Source organism: Nelumbo lutea, chromosome 2, assembly GCF_056320005.1.
Source record: "Nelumbo lutea isolate HS-2025 chromosome 2, American lotus-T2T, whole genome shotgun sequence".
NCBI classification, from domain to species: domain Eukaryota; kingdom Viridiplantae; phylum Streptophyta; class Magnoliopsida; order Proteales; family Nelumbonaceae; genus Nelumbo; species Nelumbo lutea.
In genome coordinates, this window is record NC_142685.1 from 46,832,554 (window position 1) to 46,854,374 (window position 21,821).

General features: G+C 38.8%; 2 protein-coding genes across 4 annotated transcripts in view; one reads left to right on the plus strand and one right to left on the minus strand.

Moving 5' to 3' along the window:
* Positions 1–6,912, plus strand: part of LOC148870391 (chlorophyll synthase, chloroplastic-like) — a 41,878-nt gene extending 34,966 nt beyond the window's left edge. For all 3 annotated transcript variants that reach the window (XM_088969958.1, XM_088969957.1, XM_088969959.1), the window contains 9 exons: positions 3,296–3,361; positions 3,441–3,524; positions 3,631–3,692; positions 4,097–4,172; positions 4,286–4,348; positions 4,444–4,525; positions 5,101–5,177; positions 6,137–6,184; positions 6,469–6,912. In XM_088969958.1, the coding sequence (XP_088826084.1) occupies positions 3,296–3,361; positions 3,441–3,524; positions 3,631–3,692; positions 4,097–4,172; positions 4,286–4,348; positions 4,444–4,525; positions 5,101–5,177; positions 6,137–6,184; positions 6,469–6,531 (621 nt within the window). In that variant the 3' untranslated portion in view covers positions 6,532–6,912. The remainder of the gene's footprint in view (positions 1–3,295; positions 3,362–3,440; positions 3,525–3,630; positions 3,693–4,096; positions 4,173–4,285; positions 4,349–4,443; positions 4,526–5,100; positions 5,178–6,136; positions 6,185–6,468) is intronic.
* A 6,356-nt stretch (positions 6,913–13,268) lies between these two features.
* LOC148870392 (late embryogenesis abundant protein EMB564-like) lies at positions 13,269–14,270 on the minus strand. The gene is made up of 2 exons (XM_088970571.1): positions 14,037–14,270; positions 13,269–13,682 (listed from the first exon to the last, which is right to left on the minus strand). The coding sequence occupies exons 1-2, from the start codon at positions 14,149–14,151 to the stop codon at positions 13,519–13,521; spliced, it is 279 nt and encodes a 92-aa protein (XP_088826697.1). The 5' UTR covers positions 14,152–14,270; the 3' UTR covers positions 13,269–13,518.
* Positions 14,271–21,821: the final 7,551 nt, after the last annotated feature.

The window sequence follows — 21,821 nt, forward strand, 5'->3', positions numbered from 1 at the left end:
ACTGCCGTGAGGATAGCATCACCCCAGAAGCGAATAGGGACATTGGAGGTAAACATAATACTTCTAGCCACCTCCAAGATGTGCCTATTCTTCCTTTCTACAACCCCATTCTACTGAGGTGTATGAGGGCAAGTGCTCTGGTGGATAACCCCATGATTAAGAAGGTAAGATGCCAATGGCTTAGCAAAGTATATCAGATCTAAGAACTTTGATCTTGGCATCAAATTGGGTTAGGATCATTTGGTGAAAGGTTTGGGTCAGGGTGGGAACCTCATCTCGTGAATGCATAAGATAAATCCAAGAAAACCCGATATGGTCATCAGCAAATAACAAAAAGTATCTGTACCCACCCATAGAAGGGATGTGATATGGCCCCCAAACATCCGTATGCACAAGATCAAAAGGACGATTACTCTTTTTATTACTCAATGAATAAGAGTTTCTACAATGTTTAGGAAACTCACAGCTTTCACATTGCAACTGGGACAACTCAACAGGCTCAAACAAATTAGGAAACAGACTCTTTAAGGATCGAAAAGACAAATGACCTAATCGGTTATGCCAAAGCATAACCGAACTCACACTCTGGGAAACAAGTGACTTCTTATCTACTGACTCTTCCCGACGAGAACTCTCCCCGAGCAGATAGATCCCATTCGTCTCACGGCCAGTCCCAATCACCTTCTTCGTCTTCAGGTCTTGAAAAACACACCGGTCAGGGAAGAAAGTTACTGAGAAATTCATGTGTTTGGTAATACTACTGACTGAAGGAAGGTTAGTATCAAGCTTATGAACATTTAAGACAGAAGACAAGGAGATGGTATCCGATAGCTTGATGTCACCCTTGCCAGAAATGGGGACAAGAGATAAATGATAAGTGGAAAACAATGAAGGCAAGCTAGTCATATGGTCGGATGCACCTGAATCTATTACCCAACAGGGCTCAGTGGTACTTGGAGCTGAGGCATGGTAGGCTGAGGCTCGAGTACCTGAATGTGTGAAAGCAGATGTGGCAGGGGCTAATGGTGACTGCGGTGGCTGAGCTGAGTTCCCAACTTCCTTTTCCAACTGTATAAGGGCAGCCCGAACTGCAGCTAAGGTCTCTAAGAATGTGCCTCTTGTGCCGGACGAGGATGCTTAATCAGTATTCACGGCCACATGAGCATTACCCTTCTTGCTTCTCAACTTTGCCGGAACCAAATGAGGATGCAGCTTCCAACATGTTTCTTTTGTGTGTTTGGGTTTCTTACAATGCTCATATACCACATAACTGCTGTTCCCAAAACTGCCTTTGGCCTGATTTTTAAACTCCATTTCGGTCAAGAACCAGTAGTATCAAAATTAGGGTTACTACAGTCAAAGAACAGAACTTGGACTATCAATCACAACAAAAAATCAGTATAGAACCAATTTGTATTCACGGTATATGTGCATGAAACAGGTATAGCTGATGATCTGAAACCAACTAGCAAGCACGACAGCAACAGTCCGTACAGTTCTCTCCCCTTAAGAGAGTTTGAAAACCCCCCAAAAAAATCTGAAAACAGCTTGGAAGCAGGTCTGATATGCTTAGCAGAATTAGGGTTTTGATCAATCCTTAAAGAAAACATTTCAGTTGCACATTCCAATCAGTACCGTACAGATATACTTGCAGTAGGTTTAATATGAAACCCTAAAGGCTGATCAGTGCTGAGAAAAAAACTTGAGAAGAGCTCCAGGTAAATCGCAAGGTTCAGCCTAACATTAGGGCTTGCCGCAAGCTTATTAGGGTTTGCCTCAAGATCACTTTGAAACCCTAGAGTAGGAGAAAAGAACCCTAAGGCAGTTCGGCCCAACAGTAGGGTTTGTTGTAAAACCCTAGAGAATAGAAGGGAGAAAACCCTAGAATGGTTCGGCCGCCCTTTCCAGATAGGTCCAACCTATCCTCTCTGATAGTACTTCTCTTAGAAAATAAAAAACTTACAAGAAAAAGCTGTTCGCTGCCTTCCAAGGTTACCCGAATCCTAGCCTTCTCTGATTCTTCCTGATCACCAACACTCTGCAGCCGTGACAAGTCTTCAACAGCTGCTAAACCCTCTGGCGATCTCGAAGAATCAGTCCACGAACTCCACTTTCTCAGCTTCCAGCCCTAGGAGATTCTCATGTGGTCGGCTGGAGTAGACTCACATGAGAAACCCTAACCTTGCTCTGATACCAAGTAGATGTTCAAGACTGCTATCAGCCTTGAACCCTAATAGATTTCAGGTTCGAAAATAAGAGAAAAGGTATAGGAGAGGAGAAAGAGTAGAGAGAGAGCAGTAGAACACAAGAATTGAAAGGAAGGACAGAATCTGAATATTCTGCCGCCACCACTTCTATTTAGTATTTATAGGTTATGCTAATTACACGGAAAGGACAGATCTGCCCTTAGTATTTACATAACAAATAGAACCAAATAAAGCTGAAATAAATAACAACTGAAATAACAGATTGACCACCAGCTAACCCTAGGATGACTAGAACACATTCTACCCTACGAACACAGTGGGACCATATCTGTGGGGCCCACATCAGTGTTCTCTACATCTGTCAACGACCTTGTGGACTTTCTAAGTATAGAAGATCTTGGGAGGTGTTATTTGTTTTGGGAAGCTTAAGTCTGGGGTTGTTGCCATCTTTGTTTGTTTTTTTTTTTTTTCTTTTATTTATTACCTTACACCTTTCATTGTTCAATTGTTTTGATTGTAAGCCATGTTTTGGGTTTTTCTATTCATTTTCCATGCCTAGTAAGATCTCTTTTGATCATTGTTGCTGATCAAATACAACACAACAGATTATTTAGCTAAGCAAGGGGTGCATAGAGATCATCAAATTTGTAGTTGAGATTTGAGGCTGCACCTTGTACCTCTGTGGGAAGCTCATTATATAAGTTGTCATTTTTGAGTTTTTAATAAAATCGATCATTACTTATCAAAAAAAGGAAAAAAAAAGACCACAACCATAAGGTCAGATGGAAGAGAATATTGTGCAGCTAATTGGTAGCCAATAAAGTAAATCTCCTATTTTTGGTCTGAGTCCTATGTTTGTAAGGTTGCATTGTGAAGTAGGGGTAATTGGTTCTTCCTTAGGGTGATTTCTTGTCACCTCTTCCTTGTAATTTCTTCTTTTTTCTTGTTAATAAGATTTTTTGCTTTACTATAAAAAAACCCTGTAAAAGCGACATTGAGGTTACACATTGGGAATGCACAACAGATCTCAGATTGTCATGGTTAAATGGAAAACATATAATTTATTATAGAAGCTTTTTTCTTTTCAGGTTATTATCCAGATTTGGTTGCTGCTTTTAGGAGGGCTTGGCTTGGCTGGTCTGTTAGATGTGTGGGTAGGTATTTTACATCAGTGACACTTCTTCCAAAATTATCAACATGAAATTCCGTTCCTGATTTTTCAATGCCAATTAGGCAGGACATAACTTTCCTGTAGTCTTTTACCTTGCTGTGGGTGGATCCTTGTTGTCATACATATATTCTGCTCCGCCTCTAAAGGTAATGGGATTCTGTTTCTGTGGCATGTCAGTAAGACCATTGAAGTTTCTTAATAGTTGACGAAGAGAGCTTCTTAATGCTTTACTTTTTTCCTGATATGTTGCAGCTGAAGCAGAATGGATGGATTGGAAACTTTGCACTAGGAGCAAGCTATATCAGTTTGCCATGGTTTGATATCTGTTACTTTCTAGAAAATTGATAATGATAAATTCTGAAAATCTTTTGGTTGTACACCCAATATTTGATTCCATTCTTTATATTTGACCTTATAAAATAAAAAGAAACTTAAGTTACCTATCATTCCGTCAAGGCCCCATCCAGAAGCCCCTTTATTAGGAGATTTCCTACATATGGAAAATGAAGAAGAAACCTAGACAGCATTTTCCACGACTAGTAAAAAAATCTCATTGTGGTTTCTCATTATGCTATTAATACATCACCCACATGGACTATATGCCAGTTATTTTGGTATTTCCTCAGTAATTTATCTATTCTTGAGCTGTTATATGCAAATATTGTGAAATCTTGCTTTTGCTTGCTGAAATATTTTCCTTCAATCCATGAATCAACAGGTGGGCTGGTCAAGCTTTATTTGGGACTCTTACGCCTGACATTATTGTGCTTACACTCTTGTACAGCATAGCTGGGGTATGCTCTTATCTTAGACATTTGTGTTACCTAGCATGGGGCCTATTAGCATTGATGCAATTTTACATTTTTTCTCTGTGATCTAACATGGTTTAACATTTTCTTCATGTCAGTTAGGTATTGCCATTGTAAATGACTTCAAAAGCATTGAAGGAGATAGGGCATTGGGTCTGCAGGTCTTTTCTCTCTTTCATATAATTGGAAACAGCAGTCACTAGTATTTTCAGAAGCAGTTGGTTTAGGTCTTATATAATCATGCTGTCTGAAACAGTCTCTTCCAGTGGCCTTTGGTGTTGATACTGCTAAATGGATGTGTGTTGGAGCCATTGATATTACTCAAATATCTGTTGCTGGTATGTTAGATTATTCCTTTTGAATGATATTTTAAATATCTACTTGTTGATGTTGGCTTTCACCTAACCTAAAACTATAAAGATGATTTTCTTGTTGACAACACATGCACACTGCGAATACCTCCTTTTATGGTGGCTGACATGGTATGTCAACACATAAAACGGTGGATTTGTAACCCCTAACATTTTTGGTGTATTACCCAGTTAAGCCTGTAACCTGCCTCCAAGTAGCATGATAGTTGCTAGAGACATCTCCTTGAGGTATATGATTGTGTAGAAAGGTCTTGAACTCTGATAACAACTGTTGCTTGTCGAGACAGATGGTTCTTTATCAAGTCAACTAATTTGTAACTACATGCTTATTGTGGTTCTCAGACTTTTAACAACAATAAAAAAGGATTCCCACAATCTTTTTTTTTTTTTTTTTTGATATCACAAACCAAAAAAAATCCCTCCTAGATCACTTTGTGAACTGTATTATACACCTCTCTGTCCACCAAAGTCATAGTTGCTTCTTCCCTCTTATGGTATAACTCTATATGTTCACTGACTATAATCTTTGGTGACTTCTGCAGGTTATCTGCTAGGGTCTGGGAAACCTTATTATGCTTTAGCTCTACTTGCTTTGATAATCCCACAAGTGGTTTTTCAGGTAAAAGCATATTCCAGTGAAGTTAGTATACCTGAGATTGAGATTTAATAGGATGGAATTATGGAGAATGATTGCTGTAGCCAAACTCTAATGAGGATAAAGCTGAATTATGCTCCTTAGTCAAGACAAAATTGAGTCATGGAAATGCTATTCTAATTTGAGCTTATGGAATAACCTATCATATTTGTTGACTTTTAACGTTTTCCATCTTAGAGCTTTATGTTGTTTTAGCAGTTTAAGTATCCATTCCACTAGATTAAGCCAAAAGGAATACGAGTTGAGGTAGTAAGAAATGATTTGAAAGCCCATAATTTAGCAATATAGATGGCACCAAATAAAACAAAAAGGTGGAAGAGTATTTATGCAGTGGGACAGTATATTGTCTATTTCATTATAGTGATGTTAGCAATGTTTTATGCCTTCGCTATAAATTATGCTTATGTCCCCCCTTTGATTCTAGACTTGTTCAGAAAAAAAATATGTGGTAGTCATGGTCTTAGAGACTTTGTACAAAGACAGGGGAGCCTATTCTTATCATTGAACGTCAGCCGGCCTTCTTAATAAAAGTTGCTGTTATTGATCATAAAAAAAAAAACAAAAACAAAAACATCAGCCGGCCTTTATTTTCCTTGTTGAATGATTTTTTTTTTTCAGGTACCATTTATTCTAAGAAAACCCGATAGTTCTTAGGTACCAACAGTATTGGCAAAATGTATAGTTTCTAAGATTTCAAACCAGAAGTCATGAACATTCCATCATCATCGAGTCTCATAAGATTATCCATGTCAAAATCCACATTGTATTAGCAATTGATATAAGAATCAGTAGTCTTACTTTAATCTTTGTGCTGATGATGAAGGTGGTTGATGTTTTTTATTATACATGCTAGGTGAAGCTGTCCTTTGATAATTGATATGATGGCTCTCCTAATAATGATACTTTTGTTAATATTGTTGCAGTTTCAATACTTTCTAAAGGATCCCATCAAGTATGATGTTAAATATCAGGTAAATATATCCTCGTCCCTCCTGTATTAATAGCATAATGAGAAACCGCAAGGAGGTTTTTTAGATTACCCACATGGACTCTGTTTTAAGGTCGCCCACTACTGGCGACTAGATTCGGAGTTGGGATTTCCACCCCACTAAAACTGTCCCAACACGGTTCTAATATGATCTGCGTCTGTACAAATAATGTTGGAAGTTAGAACGTCTTGGGATGGTTTTTTGTTGGGAGGAGATACGGCATCACGCCTAGACACGACGATTCAATTTTGGGTTTGATTTTGCAGGCTAGTGCACAGCCGTTCCTCGTCCTGGGTCTTTTAGTGACGGCTTTGGCAACAAGCCATTGATTTGCATAGACACTGAGAGAGGGAGAGAGTTCAGTATCCATGTACGCGGAAAAAAACCCAACGGCAAATGGATCAGTGACAAGAATGCGCAAAACTGGAACAGCGGATACGAGATACAGGCAAGTGAGCAATGTCTACATTTGCTGTAATGCCTGCGTCGGCCGTCTCGTAAGGACTCTCTGTCCACCATCAAGTATATGCTATTTGGAAAATCCGCGTGAGATTGCATCTTCCATGTATGTTTTATTATGGAGAAACCACGCCAACAATTGTTCAATAGCACATTAATGATTTTTTTTTTCTTTCTTTTTATTGTTTGGTTATGTTCTGTGCTGTTAGCGACACCGCTGACTGCTCTAACTAGTTTACCATTCTCTTCCATCCTGAGGATTTCATGCGTCACAGTGTCAGCCAGAGTTGGTATCGGGACCCAACACTTCTGTTCAGCTTGTTACAGGCTGACTTTGTAGACTCAATTCCATTCTGATGCTGTTTGGGTGAGCTATCCGAGTATCCAACACCCTAACCATCTCATTTCTCAACTAAGAAAGGGTTTGTGCATGATCTGGCACGAACGAGTAAGGCCCCTTCTAAGCAACGAGCATATCCACCTTGATAGATAGATAGACACTATTGTATTGATACCATTGTCCAGACTCCACGGCAGACACCATTGTTGTTCACTTTTGCTTTTAGAGTGTCGATGTGCAGGGTTAAAAAAAAAACCTTGGTCTTAGATTTATTTATTGTTATGACACATCTAGATGGAGGAGAAATAGCCATCCACTTTTAAGTATTTTCACAGAGCATGAGACTGGATTTGCTCCTCACATTGCGCCTCACACCGACCTCACTGGTACATCCCACTGTGCCCGTATTTATGTGTTATTATTTATGGGAGATATTCCCAATGCAATGCATGGTGGAGTGTATTTGTGAGGTCGTTGTGAGGTGTCCTGTGTAAGGAGGAGATCCCAATCCACAGTGCGTGTTCTACACACGTCTCACAGGCACATCCCCCGTGCATTTGGAGCATCTCCCATATTTATTAGGGGATGTTCCAAATGCATGCGGATGAGTCCGTGGGGTGCGCTCTCTGGGGCACCCAAAAAATCACATGAATCCCGGCCTCGATAAATTGCTGTGGTCTCACTTAAGGGAGTTCAGATCTGTGCCCCACAATGTCCCATAACACATTCCTGCTGTGTATTGGGAACATCTTCTGATGATAATATCAGAACTGATGATGTCATCATCGGGAAATGTTCCCAATACATGGTGGGGATGTGATGTGGGACGTTGTGGGGCACCCCCTTGTGGGACACAGATCTAAACTCTACTTAAGGTAGTGCCACATCAATATATGATAGGGCTATCAATGGGTCTGGTCCAATTCTAGGGACCCGGACTAGCTACATTGATTCTAGTTCTAGAACTTGTGGGTTGGTTTTGGTTCCTTATATATTTTTTCGATTATTATTGGGTCAGAATTGAGTTCATCATGTCCCGAACTGACCCTATATATAATTATTTGTATATATGTATTATTAAATATATAATGTATAATAATTATTAATTAATAAATTATATAGAGGTAATATTTAAACAAATCATGTGTAAAATAGTCATTTCGGTAGGGTTTTCATTCAAAACCCTACCAAAATGACATTCCCCTCTTCAACTCTTTCTCCCCTTTGTTTTGTTTGATCGTTTCTTTTCAGTTCTCACATAGACATTCTCACTCTTTCAAATAGAGGCATTCAACTTCAATCATTTCTTATCAGACACTTCGATCATTTATTCAATCATTTATTCTCAAAACCCAATGCCGACCATTATCCCCGACGGTCGACCATAGTCACCGACACCAAACAGATAGTGAACTATCAATTGTAAATCTTGGAACAATGAAAAGCAAGGCCAACACCGAATAGAGAAAGAAAGGTAGCTAGCGATGCCAACCAGCCCATCGACCATCCCTGTTGATTGTGCGCGATCTGGATGCTCCTAGTTGGAAGGTAGCTCGGATGTCGGTTCTTAGCTAGTTGGTTGAATTGCAAGAGAAAGGATCAGAGAGCCCGTGGTGGCTAACCCAGTGAGGTAGCTCCGATGCTTAAGTTAGTACTTAGTGGTGAATTGCGAGCTAGAAATCAATAATCTTGAGAGCTAGAATGCATTTAGTCGTGCTTACCTGGGTATTGAGGGCTGATGCTTTCATATAGCTTAGCTACCGTGAGCCTCAAGGAACCTCTCCGGGATCTTTGGACTGAGTAGGAGCCCATTCTGCTTTGGAAGGTGACCAACGTGCTAGTTGATAAGGCTTATTGTGTTCACCCGATTCGGGCAGGACGAGGATAAGGCTTACGATTGTGTGACATGATCTCAGACGGTTCAGAGGCAACTAGCGGGCTTCTAGAATTTGCTATGTGTCGTCTTCAATAGAATTGGTCTGTTGAGGTACCCAGACCTCAGTGCTATCCAAGGTGACCGGGGCACCCGAGGTGACTTAATTCGCTGAGGTGGTGGGAGATGTCGAATCATCATCTAGTTGGTAGGTCGCATCCACGTGTCCTCAACTTATCAAGTCGGGCCAAATACTTGCCATCCATTTATGTGGCATCCAGTCCATTTGCCATCCCTGTCCATCCGTTAATAGCTCTTGATGAATTTCAAAATTTTAATACTATTTCTGCTCATAGTTCTTGATGAATTTCAAAATTTTAATACCATTTTTACTTATTCTTGATGAATTTCAAATTTTTAATACCATTTCTCTAATTTCAAAATTTTGTAGCCTTTTTAGTAGGATTTTCATGGTGTTATTGTCTTGATTATTATAAACTGGTCCATCGGGTTGGACCCGATAGTCCCAAGAACCGATGGATTTAGTTTTGGGTCCAAAATTACATAGTCGGTTTCGGGTTCTCTTATTGGTTTTTAGACTGATTTTACCTTATTCCAATGCAGAACCGACCCGTTGACAGGCCTAAATACATCAAGGGTGGTTGATAGGCCCAGTCTTGGAGAAAAAAAAATTGTATTGAATCTTAGAAATCTTATTATCAAGCTGATGTTATGACTTGGTATCTATCTATCTATCTATCTATCTATCTATCTATATATAAATTAAAAGAAGGTTTTCAGGCTACAGCCCCCACCATTAATAGGCGTGGCCTTTTCATTTTTTTTAGAAATCTAGATACGTGGCATTTTTTGAAAAGTTGTTAAAGCCCACAACCCACTACCACCATTCAGATAAATGGCATTCTCATTTTTTGGAAAGCTAGGCACATGCCAATTTTTTAGAAATTCCTACTAAAGCACACAACCCACTACCACCATTCAGATAAGTGGCCCTCATTTTTTTGGAAAGCTATGCACATGGCAATTTTTGAGAAATTCCTACTAAAGCCCACAACCCACTACCAGGCTATAGCCCCCCACCATTCAGACATATGGCCTTCTAATTTTTTGGAAAGCTAATCACGTGACATTTTCTGAGAAGTTGCTACTAAAGCCCATAACCCACTACCACCATTCTAACATGTGGCATCCTATTAATTCAAGAAATATGATTAAAAAAGTGAGTAATTCCACTCCTAAACAATCTCGATATACAATTATTTATGATCTTAACAACATGTTATTCATAGTCTATTAAATACAAATGGTAGGACCCATTAAAAGATCACCATAAACCCACATTTGTTTTTAAATGATTTTTTTTTCAGAAAGAAAATATTTTATTAACTACAAACTTGATTTAACTTTTAAGAAACAACCTAATTTAACTTTTAAAAATAAATTTATTAGTTAAATAGTAATTACCAAATAAAGTAGGTTAAATCTCATTTAATATCTTAAATTAAATAAAAAAAAACGTAAATTAATAGTAGATTTCAAATAAAATAGTTTAGAATAAATTGTCAATTAGAAAGATATAAGACCCATATTATTTTTCTTAATTTAGTTTTTGATAACTAAATAGTAAACTTCAAAAACTGATTGTGCATTAAAGTTATGTAAATTACTAGAATTTAGTGTAATTACAAAATCTATTATAACAACAATACACAATAATTAAAAAAATAATTATCACCATTACTAACTAAAAATAATATTAAATTTTAATTAAATAATTAAGTAAATATTATATTTTGGTTAATCTTTAAATTTTAACAATAAAAATTTTAATTATAATAATTATTATGATAATAAAATCATTAATTAAACACTTAATAATAAAAATAATAATTAATTAACTAAATATTACAATACAAATAAACTTTAAAAAATAAAAAATGATAATAAAAGATTAGACATTTTTTGTTTAAATAAAATAAAACTTATAAAAAAATAGTAGCTCCGTACTTAATACGGTGTCATTCTGTAGTCTAGTCTGTATTAAGGCTGGAAATTTTACTTTCAAGTTGACGTTATGACTTATGACTTGTGGTTCCAAGCTGACGCATAACTTGGTTACGTAAGTGGGAGTGCTTGCGTGCTTCATGGAATGAGCAAAGAGAACGCTGGAAGCCCTGAACATATCTACCTTTCCCTTCGATGTTCGATCTGGTCACCGACTCACCGCTGCTCTTCACTCACGTCCTGGCTGTCCTACACACCTACTTACTTACTCAGGACTCAGGAGTCCAAAGCATAGACCCCTTTCAAACTATCTCCCAGGATCCTTGCTCCGTGGCAGTCCACTTACGGCAGAGACTAAGTGCTCAAATTGAACTTTTCTGTCTATTTATTTATTTATTTATCAAACCACGTAAACAATTATTGAAGTCCTTTAAGAATACAACGTGAAAATGCATTATCTTTCTTCTTACTGTTGTAAAAGGAAATCAAACCCATCGTTTAAAAATAGATTATTTCTTAAAACAAAAACACAAAAAACTTTCTTTTATATGTGTTTTTGTCTTCAAAAATGAAACTAGTTATGTGATGTAACCGTTTCTCGTCACGTACCAATTTTTGTGATGTATCAATTTTTTTGGCTAATTACCTCGTCATTTGACCTGCTCCTAGATGACTTGTGACTTAGAGGATGATGGAGCTCCCTAGTGGCGAACTGCCTAGTGATGAGCTACTTGGTGACGAATTCTCCGGTGGTGAGCTACTTGGTGACGAGCTCCCTGGTGGAGAACTGCCTGGTGATGAGCTCCCTGGTGGAGAGCTACTTAATGACGAGCTCCTTAGTGGAGAACTGCCTGGTGACGAGCTCCTTGGTGGAGAGCTACTTGATGACGAGCTCCCTGGTGGAGAACTGCCTGGTGACGAACTCCTTGGTGGTGAGCTGCCTGGGTGGACTCGTCATTTGACCTGCTCCTAGGCGACCTGTAACTCAGAGGGTGGTGGAGCTCCCTGGTGTAGCGCAACCCGACTGCCCTCTGCATGAGATGATCTCCTCTCCTTTGTAGGCAGTAGGAGCTGAGGGACCTGTGAGAACTCCATCCATTCCTCCTCTTTGTAGGCGGCGGGAGCTGAGAAACCTGCGAGAGTTGAATCAAAGGACCTGGGGGTGTTTACTCGACGGGGACTCTCCAATGCCTAAGTTAGCATTCTGATTGCAAAGAGCTTGAAGAGAAATGAGAGAACTAGAGAACAGGAATTACCTCCATTTTTCCATTCCCTCCCCCCTTGGCTTTGGGGGTCAGAGTCTTTATATAGTGGTGCCCAGTCACATCAGGCGTAATTGCCACTACCCAAGCCATTACTACCAAGACTGAGGAGACAGGTGCAGGCTACTGTTGTAGAGTACAAACTCGTCAAGCGTGCCATGTACATCGCCGCCTAGCAAGAGATGTGGGCACTGCCAAATTGTAGATCTTCCCGATACGTCGCCTAGCAAGAGATGTGGGCACTGCCAAATTGTAGATCTTCCCGATACGTCAAACTACTTTTCTGTACCCTACAAGTGGCAAACTGCCCGAGGTAGCTATGCCAAGCTACCTGACTCCTTAGTGGTGAACTCCTTGGCGAGCTGCTTAGTGAGCTTTCGAGCTCGTGGGGTGCCCAGCACACAGGCCGCATGCAAGCCGGAGGGCCAAATCTGCCCTCATCACTATGTTCTCATGATTATTCAACAGTTCCATATAATTTCTATATTAAAAAAAATTGTTTTTTTTTTTATATTTGTTGATTTAAAAACAGTACAAAGCGGAGTTCTAGAACATGCTTAACTTGTTTTATTCCCTTTCAAAAACATGTTTTTGTTTTTTCTTGTATATTTTTATTTTTTGCTGATGTATATATTTGTTTTATCTGGCTGATGTGCATTGTAAGGCGCTGCTCAGAACATCACGTCCCCGGACTATAGCAACCCTCTCCACTCCCTAATCCCTATTCGTCATTTAAAGTACCCAACTGAATTTACCAGTTCTACCTTCTACGTATTCCCAATTGGGGTCCCTTACAAGCAAATAAAGGCAATTGTCATCCTCATCCAGTTTATGTTAAGTGATCACCATGAACGATCCCACCCTGAGCTCAGGCGAACTGAATCATGAAGTCGGTACATTACGTACCGCAGCAACGAATGCTTGTAAGGTTGCAGATCGATCCCAGAAGGATTCAGCCTTTCTAGCACAAATGTGGGTTGACTGGATTCCGAAAACTCACTTCACCGGTAGCAACCCTCTTCTTGGTTTACTTTTAACTCAGATAGAAGCAGGCGGCTGGGAAATTGAACCCTACCACACGCAAAGGGAGAGAGAGAGAGACAGAGATTTAACGTAACATTAGTCGTCTATTAGAGCCGATCGACACTTGTAAAAGTAAAAACCACCCATTACACAGTAGAGAAAGACTACAGCAGCAAAGCCAAAACAACGTGCATATAGCCTCTCTCGCGAAACCCACAAGACACAACACAGACGTATTAGGCTACTAAAGTACTAGCATCTTCCTACACGTACTAAACTACTTCTGCAACTAGATACATTAACAGTAACACACAACACAACCAAAGGACACTATCTAGCGGTTCTTAGTGAACTTGGACTCATCGATGTCGATCCCCTCCTCTGCTGCACGCTCCCCGCCAGATTGGTCCATGGTGCTGAGTCCACCCTTTCGGCCCATCTCCTGATATCCTTCCGTGCCTAGCTGCTGCTTTCTTGTCTGCCCTCCACGGCTCCTTCCTGTGGACGAGTGTAAATGCATGGTTATCAGTACAACAACCCAGACAGGCAGCCACACACAATAAGCGAATTTTCAAAAAACCATGTGCACCCATTCATTTTCTCATGTTTGAAGACAGAGTGCCCAGAGTACACTTGAGATTTCCTATTCACGGCGGGTAGAGAGTCGGTAGGAAAAGTGAGTAGGAAATCTGGGCTCCCCAGAGTAAGTCTTGTTAGCGGAAGATTCGAACTCAACCAGCAAGTAGTAGTAGAGAAAAACATAAACAAGAATAATTAATTTAGTTTTGATCGTTAAACAGACAGACAGACAGACAGACAAAAAAGAAAAGAAAGCAAATAACAAGAATAAACCATCGGCTAGATGCTCCTGCGCTTCGAGGCTCTTTCCTCCAGTTCCACCAGGCACCACAGTCTCTCCCTGCCTGGCCTTGGCGTCAAGTTCGGCTCTATCCTGTCCCGATGCCATTTTTCGAACTGATTTCTTCACCACGGAAACCAACAAGGTTCTCTGTATAACAGACAATAACGAAAAGAAACGAACACGATTTCTTGTGTTTAATTAGACGCTCGTTGTGATTGTGGTGGAAGTAAGCCAGAAAAAAAAAAACAGTACTTATAAGAGAAGGTGCTAATGAGCGGCGAACTCTGAAACAGACACGTAATGATAAACGCGGCAAAGGAAGGAGAAGTAAGATATTGAACGATGACACGCAGAGCGTCAAGAAGATAGACGAAAGGATAATGACACACGTCTTCGTTTTGCGTGTAAAAAGAACAGTTCCAAGGGTTGTTTCTGAGTTACACGTACCTTTCAGCTTATGGACTTAGTTTATAACGCCACCGAACAAATTCCACAGTGGAGAACACCATTGAAATCCTACGAAGTAGATGAAAGAATTTAGACTTTGGAGGTATGATGGGTCCATATATCCAAATCCAAGTATCTTAGCGAGATAGAAATTAAACCAGCCAAGGCGACGATTTTCCATTCTTTCAAACTGTTACGAACTCGTTTGAAATTTAAAAACTACTAATTATATGAATTAAAGGAAAGTAAGGAAGAAGCTTAGAGAAGAAAATTTCTAAAATTACTGGAAAATTACGTTCTGCACCTCAGGACTCTCCATTCTGCAGTATCAATCGAGTACCACGTGCCTCCACTAGTTTAGGTGGAAAAGAATGACATTTTATCATTTAGAACTAATTATATACACCCACAATATAATTAAACTTGACAAAAAATGTTGGATTTGTTATACATTGAGGCAGCTGGCGAGAGACAAATCGGCTATGTTATCATCTTAAGTCTGATATCTTTTTCGTCAAATAATAAAGTGGCACTGTAATTTTTATTTACACTCCGAACCACCTAGAGTATTTATTATAAACATCTTGATTTAATGGCAAGTTTTGTGTCCTTAGTACCCCAACAAAATGACAAATTGTTTGAAAATTAAGAGTTGTCCAACATATGAACCACGCCAAAGTTTATAATACTCCAATTTGACAATTGACATACCTTCTTCTACCCAAAAAAACACCCTGTGCCAGATGTTTTGCTTTTTATGAACAGTTTCTGGTCAGGTTTGGTGCAGTTTCCAAAACATCTGTATCAGACATTGTGGCTCCTCTGACCTCTGTTTGGCCATTTCTTAACACTTAGAATCATTTAAGCAGTTATCAAATGGCCCCTTGGCCCTTATAATCCCTGAACAACATAAAATCTACAACGAAACTTGATAGTTGAGATGGTCTCTAGCAGCACTCTCAAAGTAGAGGTGCTATATCAATTTTAGATAACTGTATGCACGCTCCATGAGACACAGAATGGACTCCCCACAGCCCATCCCTCCCGTGAATTGGGATCCCCATGCACGAGGGGTGTGGAGCCCATCCAAAAGTTTTGATGGGGAGATGTTCTCAATTTACGAGAGGGGTCATCACCGAAAAAAAAAAAACGAGAGATGTGGGCTAAGGGGCGCGTCCAGGCTTTGATTCGTTATGATGTTTATAATTTAAGTTTATTGGTCAGTTGTTTTTCGGATGTTATATCGTTTCTATGTTTCGTAAGTATCAAATATGGATTGACATCTTAACCCAACTCAAAATAGTTACACATGAAAAAAAATCTATGATACTAAAACATGATAGTGAAAGAGCTTTGACCAATTAAAATAGAACTGAGATTTCCTGCATTTTATTTAGTGTGGTAAGTTGTACACTTTCAATGAAATTCAACTCTAAATCTTTTATCTCACACGTGCATATTATGTTTAAAGGTAAGATTTTGGGCGTTAGTCTCTAAATTCAATTTTTGATATCTAAAAAATAAGATAAAGTGGAAAAATTAGGAAATTTTACTGTTCAGTTGAACTAGGGAAGAGGCTAAAAAAAAAAAGAAAAAGGGAAAGATGAACCTTTCCAAACCCTAATGTGTAGACACCATTAACAACCAATTTAAAAATATATTTTTACAAGAGGCTCATTCGAAGAACCGAAATCCTTTGATAAGAAACATTGAAGAGTGTTTCTTCACTTGAGTGATTGTTCAAGACTTTTGTAAAAACAATGGGTGGTTGTTTTTATAACGTTGGTAAAATCAAATGATTGAAAAATATGAAAATCTCTGGTTAATGGCTCCCAAAGAAGAAAACAAACCAGTAAAGAAGAAATACTGTTTCTTGCAAAAAGATTTTCGCCCTTGTTCCTGGGTTAATTAAGTTTCCTACAAAACGATTTCTGGTTGATAATGGCGCCCAAAGAAGAAAATAGACTAGTGAAGAAGAAACACTGTTTCTTGCAAAAATATTTTTGCCCCTTTCCTTGGCTTAAGTTTCTTGAAAAATGATTTCCGATTGTTAATGGCGCCCAAAGAAGAAAATGAACCAGTGAAGAAGAAACAGTGTTTCTGGCAAAAAGATTTCCGCCCCTGTTCCTAGGTTGAGTTTCTTGCAAAACAATTACTGGTTGTTAATGGTGCCCAAAGAAGAAAATGAACCAGTGAAGAACAAACAATACTATTTCCGGCAAAAAGATTTCTACCCCTGTTCTTGGGTTAAGTTTCTTACAAAACGATTTCTGGTTGTTAATGGCGTCCAAAGAAGAAAATGAACCAGTGAAGAAAAAACAATGTTTTTGGCAAAAAGATTTTTGCCCCTATTCTTGGGTTCAGTTTATTGTAAAACGATTTCTAGTTGTTAATGATGCCCAAAGAAGAAAATGAACCAATGAAGAAGAAACAAAGATTTCCACCCTTATTCCTGGGTTAAGTTTCTTACAAAACAATTTCCAGTTGTTAATGGCACTCAAAGAAGAAAATGAACTAGTGAAGAAGAAACACAGTTTCTGGCAAAAATATTTCTGCCCAGTTCTTGGGTTAAGTTTCTTGCAAAACGATTTCCAGTTGTTAATGGCGCCCAAAGAAGAAAACAAACGAAGAAGAAAGAAACAGAGCAAAAAGATTTCCACCCCAATTCTGAGGTTGAGTTTTTTGCAAAAATGATTTCTGCTTGTTAATAGCATTTGCACATCTAGGGTTTGGGCAAGTAAGCACTGGGTTGACTTTTCTTATTTTGTTTAACGTCTCTCTTGATTCAATTGGACAATAAGTTTTCTTTTTTTTTCATCTTTATTTTTAAAAAAAAGGTACACCTTTTGAATTTTGATGAATACTACCTCGTCACCTCTCAAGGCATCAGTTTGAGGGGTTTGAAAGAAAAAATAGGGAAAGATAGGAAAATCTTTACAGTCCTTGTCTAGCTTTCCCTAAATTTCCCTTCCTCTCTTTACCTTTTCCTTCAAATCTAACATAGCCTTTGTGATTAAAACCGAAGGAGTGAAGGGTGTGTTAAGGTAGGAAAAGAAAGAAAACAGAGAAAATTTTCCCTTCCTTTTCCTATCTTTTCCTTCAAACCAAATATAACCTAACAGAATTTGAGGGATTTTAAGTGAATAGGAGAAAGGTAGAGCTGGGCCTAGATTAGGGTCGAAGGATTTTAGGTTGGGTCGTTGGTCGTTGGTCGTTGCGTGTACAGATCCTTATTGCGTCCCAACCAAGTCCGACTTGCACCCCTAATTCTCCCCATTAAAGTTTGGATCGCTTCCAATCAATTTGTGACGATGCCTATTATCCAATTATATCCCCTACCTTCACATGTGTTATTCAATGTCTATTATCCTATATTATTAGTGAATGATATGTCAACATATTCATAATATATATATATATATATATATATATATATATATATATATATATATATATATATATATATATATAATACGATTGGGATGCTCTTTTCCTGCAGTAAATGGAATAGATTCCCACGTAAGAGCATCCTAGTAATTACTGTTATAAACAGTAATTACTTTTATTAATTACTGTAATTACTGTTATTAAATTATTGCTTTTAATAATTATTGATTATTACAGTAATTTAATAAATATATAAGTAGTGATTATAATTAATAATTATTATTATTATAAATATTGTTAATAATTAGATATTTACTTTAAAATTATAAATACTGTTATTAAAAAATATTGTTAATTAATTACTGATTATTACAGTAATTTGATAAATATATAATTAGTGATTATAATTAATAATTACTATTATTATAAATATTGTTAATAAATAGATATTTACTTTAAATTAAAATTATATATATTGTTATTAATAAATACTGTTAATAAATTTAGTAATTAGTTATAATTAGTGATTATTACAGTAATGTAATACATATATAATTAGTTATTATAATTAATAATTACTGTTAATATAAATATTATTAATAAATAGATATTTACTTTAATTTTACTTTAAATTAAAATTATAAATATTGTTATTAATAAATATTGTTAATAAATTTAGTAATAACTTTTATATTAAAAATAATTAAAAATGTTATTAAAAGTATTGTTATTGTTTATTTAATAAAATATTATAATTACTATTATTGATAAATATTGCTAATTTAATTTAATTTAATTTTGGTAATTATTAATTTAATGAATATTGTTAATAAATCCTGATGTAACTGTTTCTGGCCACGTACCAATGTTTTGTGATGTAAAATTTTTTTGGCTAAGTACCTCGTTATTTGACCCGGTGGTGACCTGCCTTGGTGATGAGCTACTTGGTGGTGAACTGCCTGGTGGCGAGCTCCCTAGTGGCGAATTGCTTGGTGGCGAACTGCCTGGTGGAGAGCTACCTTGTGGCGAGCTCCCTACTAGACGGCCTGTGACTTAGAGAACGGAGGAGCTCCCTGGTGCAACGCAACCCGACTGCCCTCTGCATGAGGTGGACTTCTTTCCTTGATAGGTAGTGGGAGCTGAGGGACCTGCGAGAACTTCATCTTTTCCTCCTCTTTGTAGGCGGCGGGAGCTGAGGGACCTATGAGAACTGAATCAGAGGACCCGGGGGTATTTTCTTGGCGGGGGCTCTCTGACGCTTAAGTTAGCACTCTGATTGTAGAGAGCTTTGAAGATGATATTGGAGAAACAAGAGAGCTAGAGAGCAGGGATTACCTCCATTTTTTCCATCCCCCTCCCCTTTGGGGGGTGAGGTCTTTATATACCGGAGTCCTCACGGGTTAGGTGGGTGAAAAGCCTCCAAACGGTAAGACTCGTCACATCCCGTCAGAACCAGGGTACGGTGGTGAACTCCTCGAGGTCGTCAGACTGGCGCTTGTGTTAGGCGGCCAGGTTGTCAGGACGGCGCCTGCGTCAGTCGGTGGGTCGGTGTCTGGGCCAGGTTGTCAAGTCGGCGCTTTTGTCAGTCGGCGGGTCAGTGTCTGGGCCAGGTCGTCAGGTCAACGCCCATGTTAGTTGGCGGGTCGGTGTCTAGGCCAGGTCGTCAGGCAGGAGATCTTCTTGCGATATGTCAAACTACTCCTGTACTGAGCTAGTCTACAAGTGGTGAGCTGCTTATGGCAAGCTGTGGCAAGCTGCTTATGGCGAGCTGCTGATGGCGAGCTGCTTATGGCGGGCTGCCTATGACAAGCTGCTTATGGCAGGCTGCCTGTGGCAAGCTGCTTATGGCGAGCTGCCTGTGGCAAGCTGCTTATGGCGAGTTGCCTATGGCGAGCTGCCTGTGGCGAGCTGCTTGTGGCAAGCTGCTTATGGCGAGCTGCCTGTGGCGAGCTGCCTGTGGCAAGCTGCTTATGGCGAGCTGCCTGTGGCAAGCTGCTTATGGTGAGCTACCTGTGGCAAGTTGCTTATGGCGAACTGCCTGTGGCAAGCTGCTTATGGCGAACTGTCTATGGCGAACTGCCTGTGGCGAGCTGCTTATGGTGAGTTGCCTATGGCGAGCTGCATGTGGCAAGCTGCCTGTGGCGAGCTGCCTGTGGTGAGTTGCCTGTGGCAAGCTGTTTATGGCGAGTTGCCTATGGCGATCTGCCTATGGGGAGCTGCTCGTGGCGAGCTGTCAAGAGGCCACACTTAGGTGGCATGAGGTGCCATGTGTCACAATTCCACTGGAGGGCCAAATCTACCCTCATCAAATCCTATTCATAAATTTAATATTTACTATTATATTAAAAATAACTAAATAGTACTATTGAAACTATCATTAATGATTATTTAATTAAATAGTATAATTACTTACTATTATTGATAAATGTTGTTAATAACGTTCTGACAACCGACGGTTCAAACGTCTAGTTCGAACGGATGGCCCGTTTTGACAACAAAAATTACAAGCAAAAAACTACCGAACCATTTTGGCCACCGTTTTTTGGGTCAACGATTCGATCATCTAGTTCGAATGGACAATTCGTTCTGATAACAAAAATTATAGGCAAAAAATTGAGTGTGTGAGGTCCATTAAATAGTATAATATGTGTTATGTCATTCGAGCGTGTGACTCATACGACTCAAAAACGAAACCATTCTGGACATTGGTTTTTGGGTCGACGGTTCGACTGTTCAGTTCGAACGGATGGCCCATTCTAACAACAAAAAATTATGGAACCATTTTGGCGACTGGTTTTTTGGTTGACGGTTCGACCGTCCGGTTCGAATGAATGAGCCATTCTGACAACAAAAATTACAAGCAAAAAATTTTGTGTGTGAGGTCCATTAAGTAGTATCATACGTGTTATGTCATTCGAGCGTGACTCATACGACCTGAAAATGGAACCGTTCTGGCCATTGGTTTTCGGGTTGACGATTCGATCATTCGGTTCGAAACGACAGCCCATTTTGACAACAAAAATTAAAAAAATAAAAAAGGGCAAAAAAACCATTGAATGGGTTAATGGGTTAATGGTTTGACCAATCGGGTCAATAAGTCATTGACTGATTCAACGGTTTTTTGCCAGGGACCGGGATTGGGGTAAAACGGAACTGGTTGCCTGGATGATACCCAATTAAAAAAAAACAGACAACCCGTTTTGATAAAAAAAATTACAAGCAAAAAATTTAGTGTCTGAGGTCTATTAAGTAATACTATACGTGTTATGTCATTCGAGCATGTGACTCATACAACCTGAAGACGGAACCGTTTTGGCCGCCAGTTATTCGGTTCGAATGGATGGCCTGTTCTGACAACAAAAATAAAAAAAAAATAAAAAAAAAAGACCAAAAACCATTGAACCGATCAACGGTTCGACCACCTGGGTCAATGAATCATTGACTGATTCAATGATTTTCGGCTAAGAACCGAGATTAGGATAAAAGGGAACCGGTTGCTTGGATGGTTCCCAATAAAAAAAAATAACAAAAAGAATTAAACAAATTAATGGTTCAACCACTCGAATCAATGAATCATTGACCAATTCAACGCTTAATCAATGGGTCAACGAATCGACAGTTGCATTCCAGCCCTGCGAAACAGGGTCCCTCCGTTAGTTCTCCCTCATTGTGGTATTACATGCATCATGTTTTATTCCTTTATATGAAAAAGTCGAAATTAAGACTAAATTTATTGATCAATGAGTAAAGTACGTAATTATCCTTTACAAGTAGATCGAAAATGAAGGGTGATACAAAAAAGCACGCAACGATCGATGTTTCGAATGCTACAAGCAATAATTTAGTTAGCTAATTTATGAGAGTTAAGGAAAATATGCATGAAAGAAGAGGAATTCATTATCAATAATAATTGTGGTCAATCGACATGGAGATGGAGGGTA

Bases quoted from the DNA above. Each gene is read 5' to 3' on its own strand.
- LOC148870392 (XM_088970571.1), bottom strand. From the start codon at position 14,151: ATGGCATCGGGACAGGATAGAGCCGAACTTGACGCCAAGGCCAGGCAG. The intron at 13,683-14,036 runs GTTTATTCTTGT...ACTCGTCCACAG, and splicing joins GCAGGAGCATCTAGCCGATG to GAAGGAGCCGTGGAGGGCAG.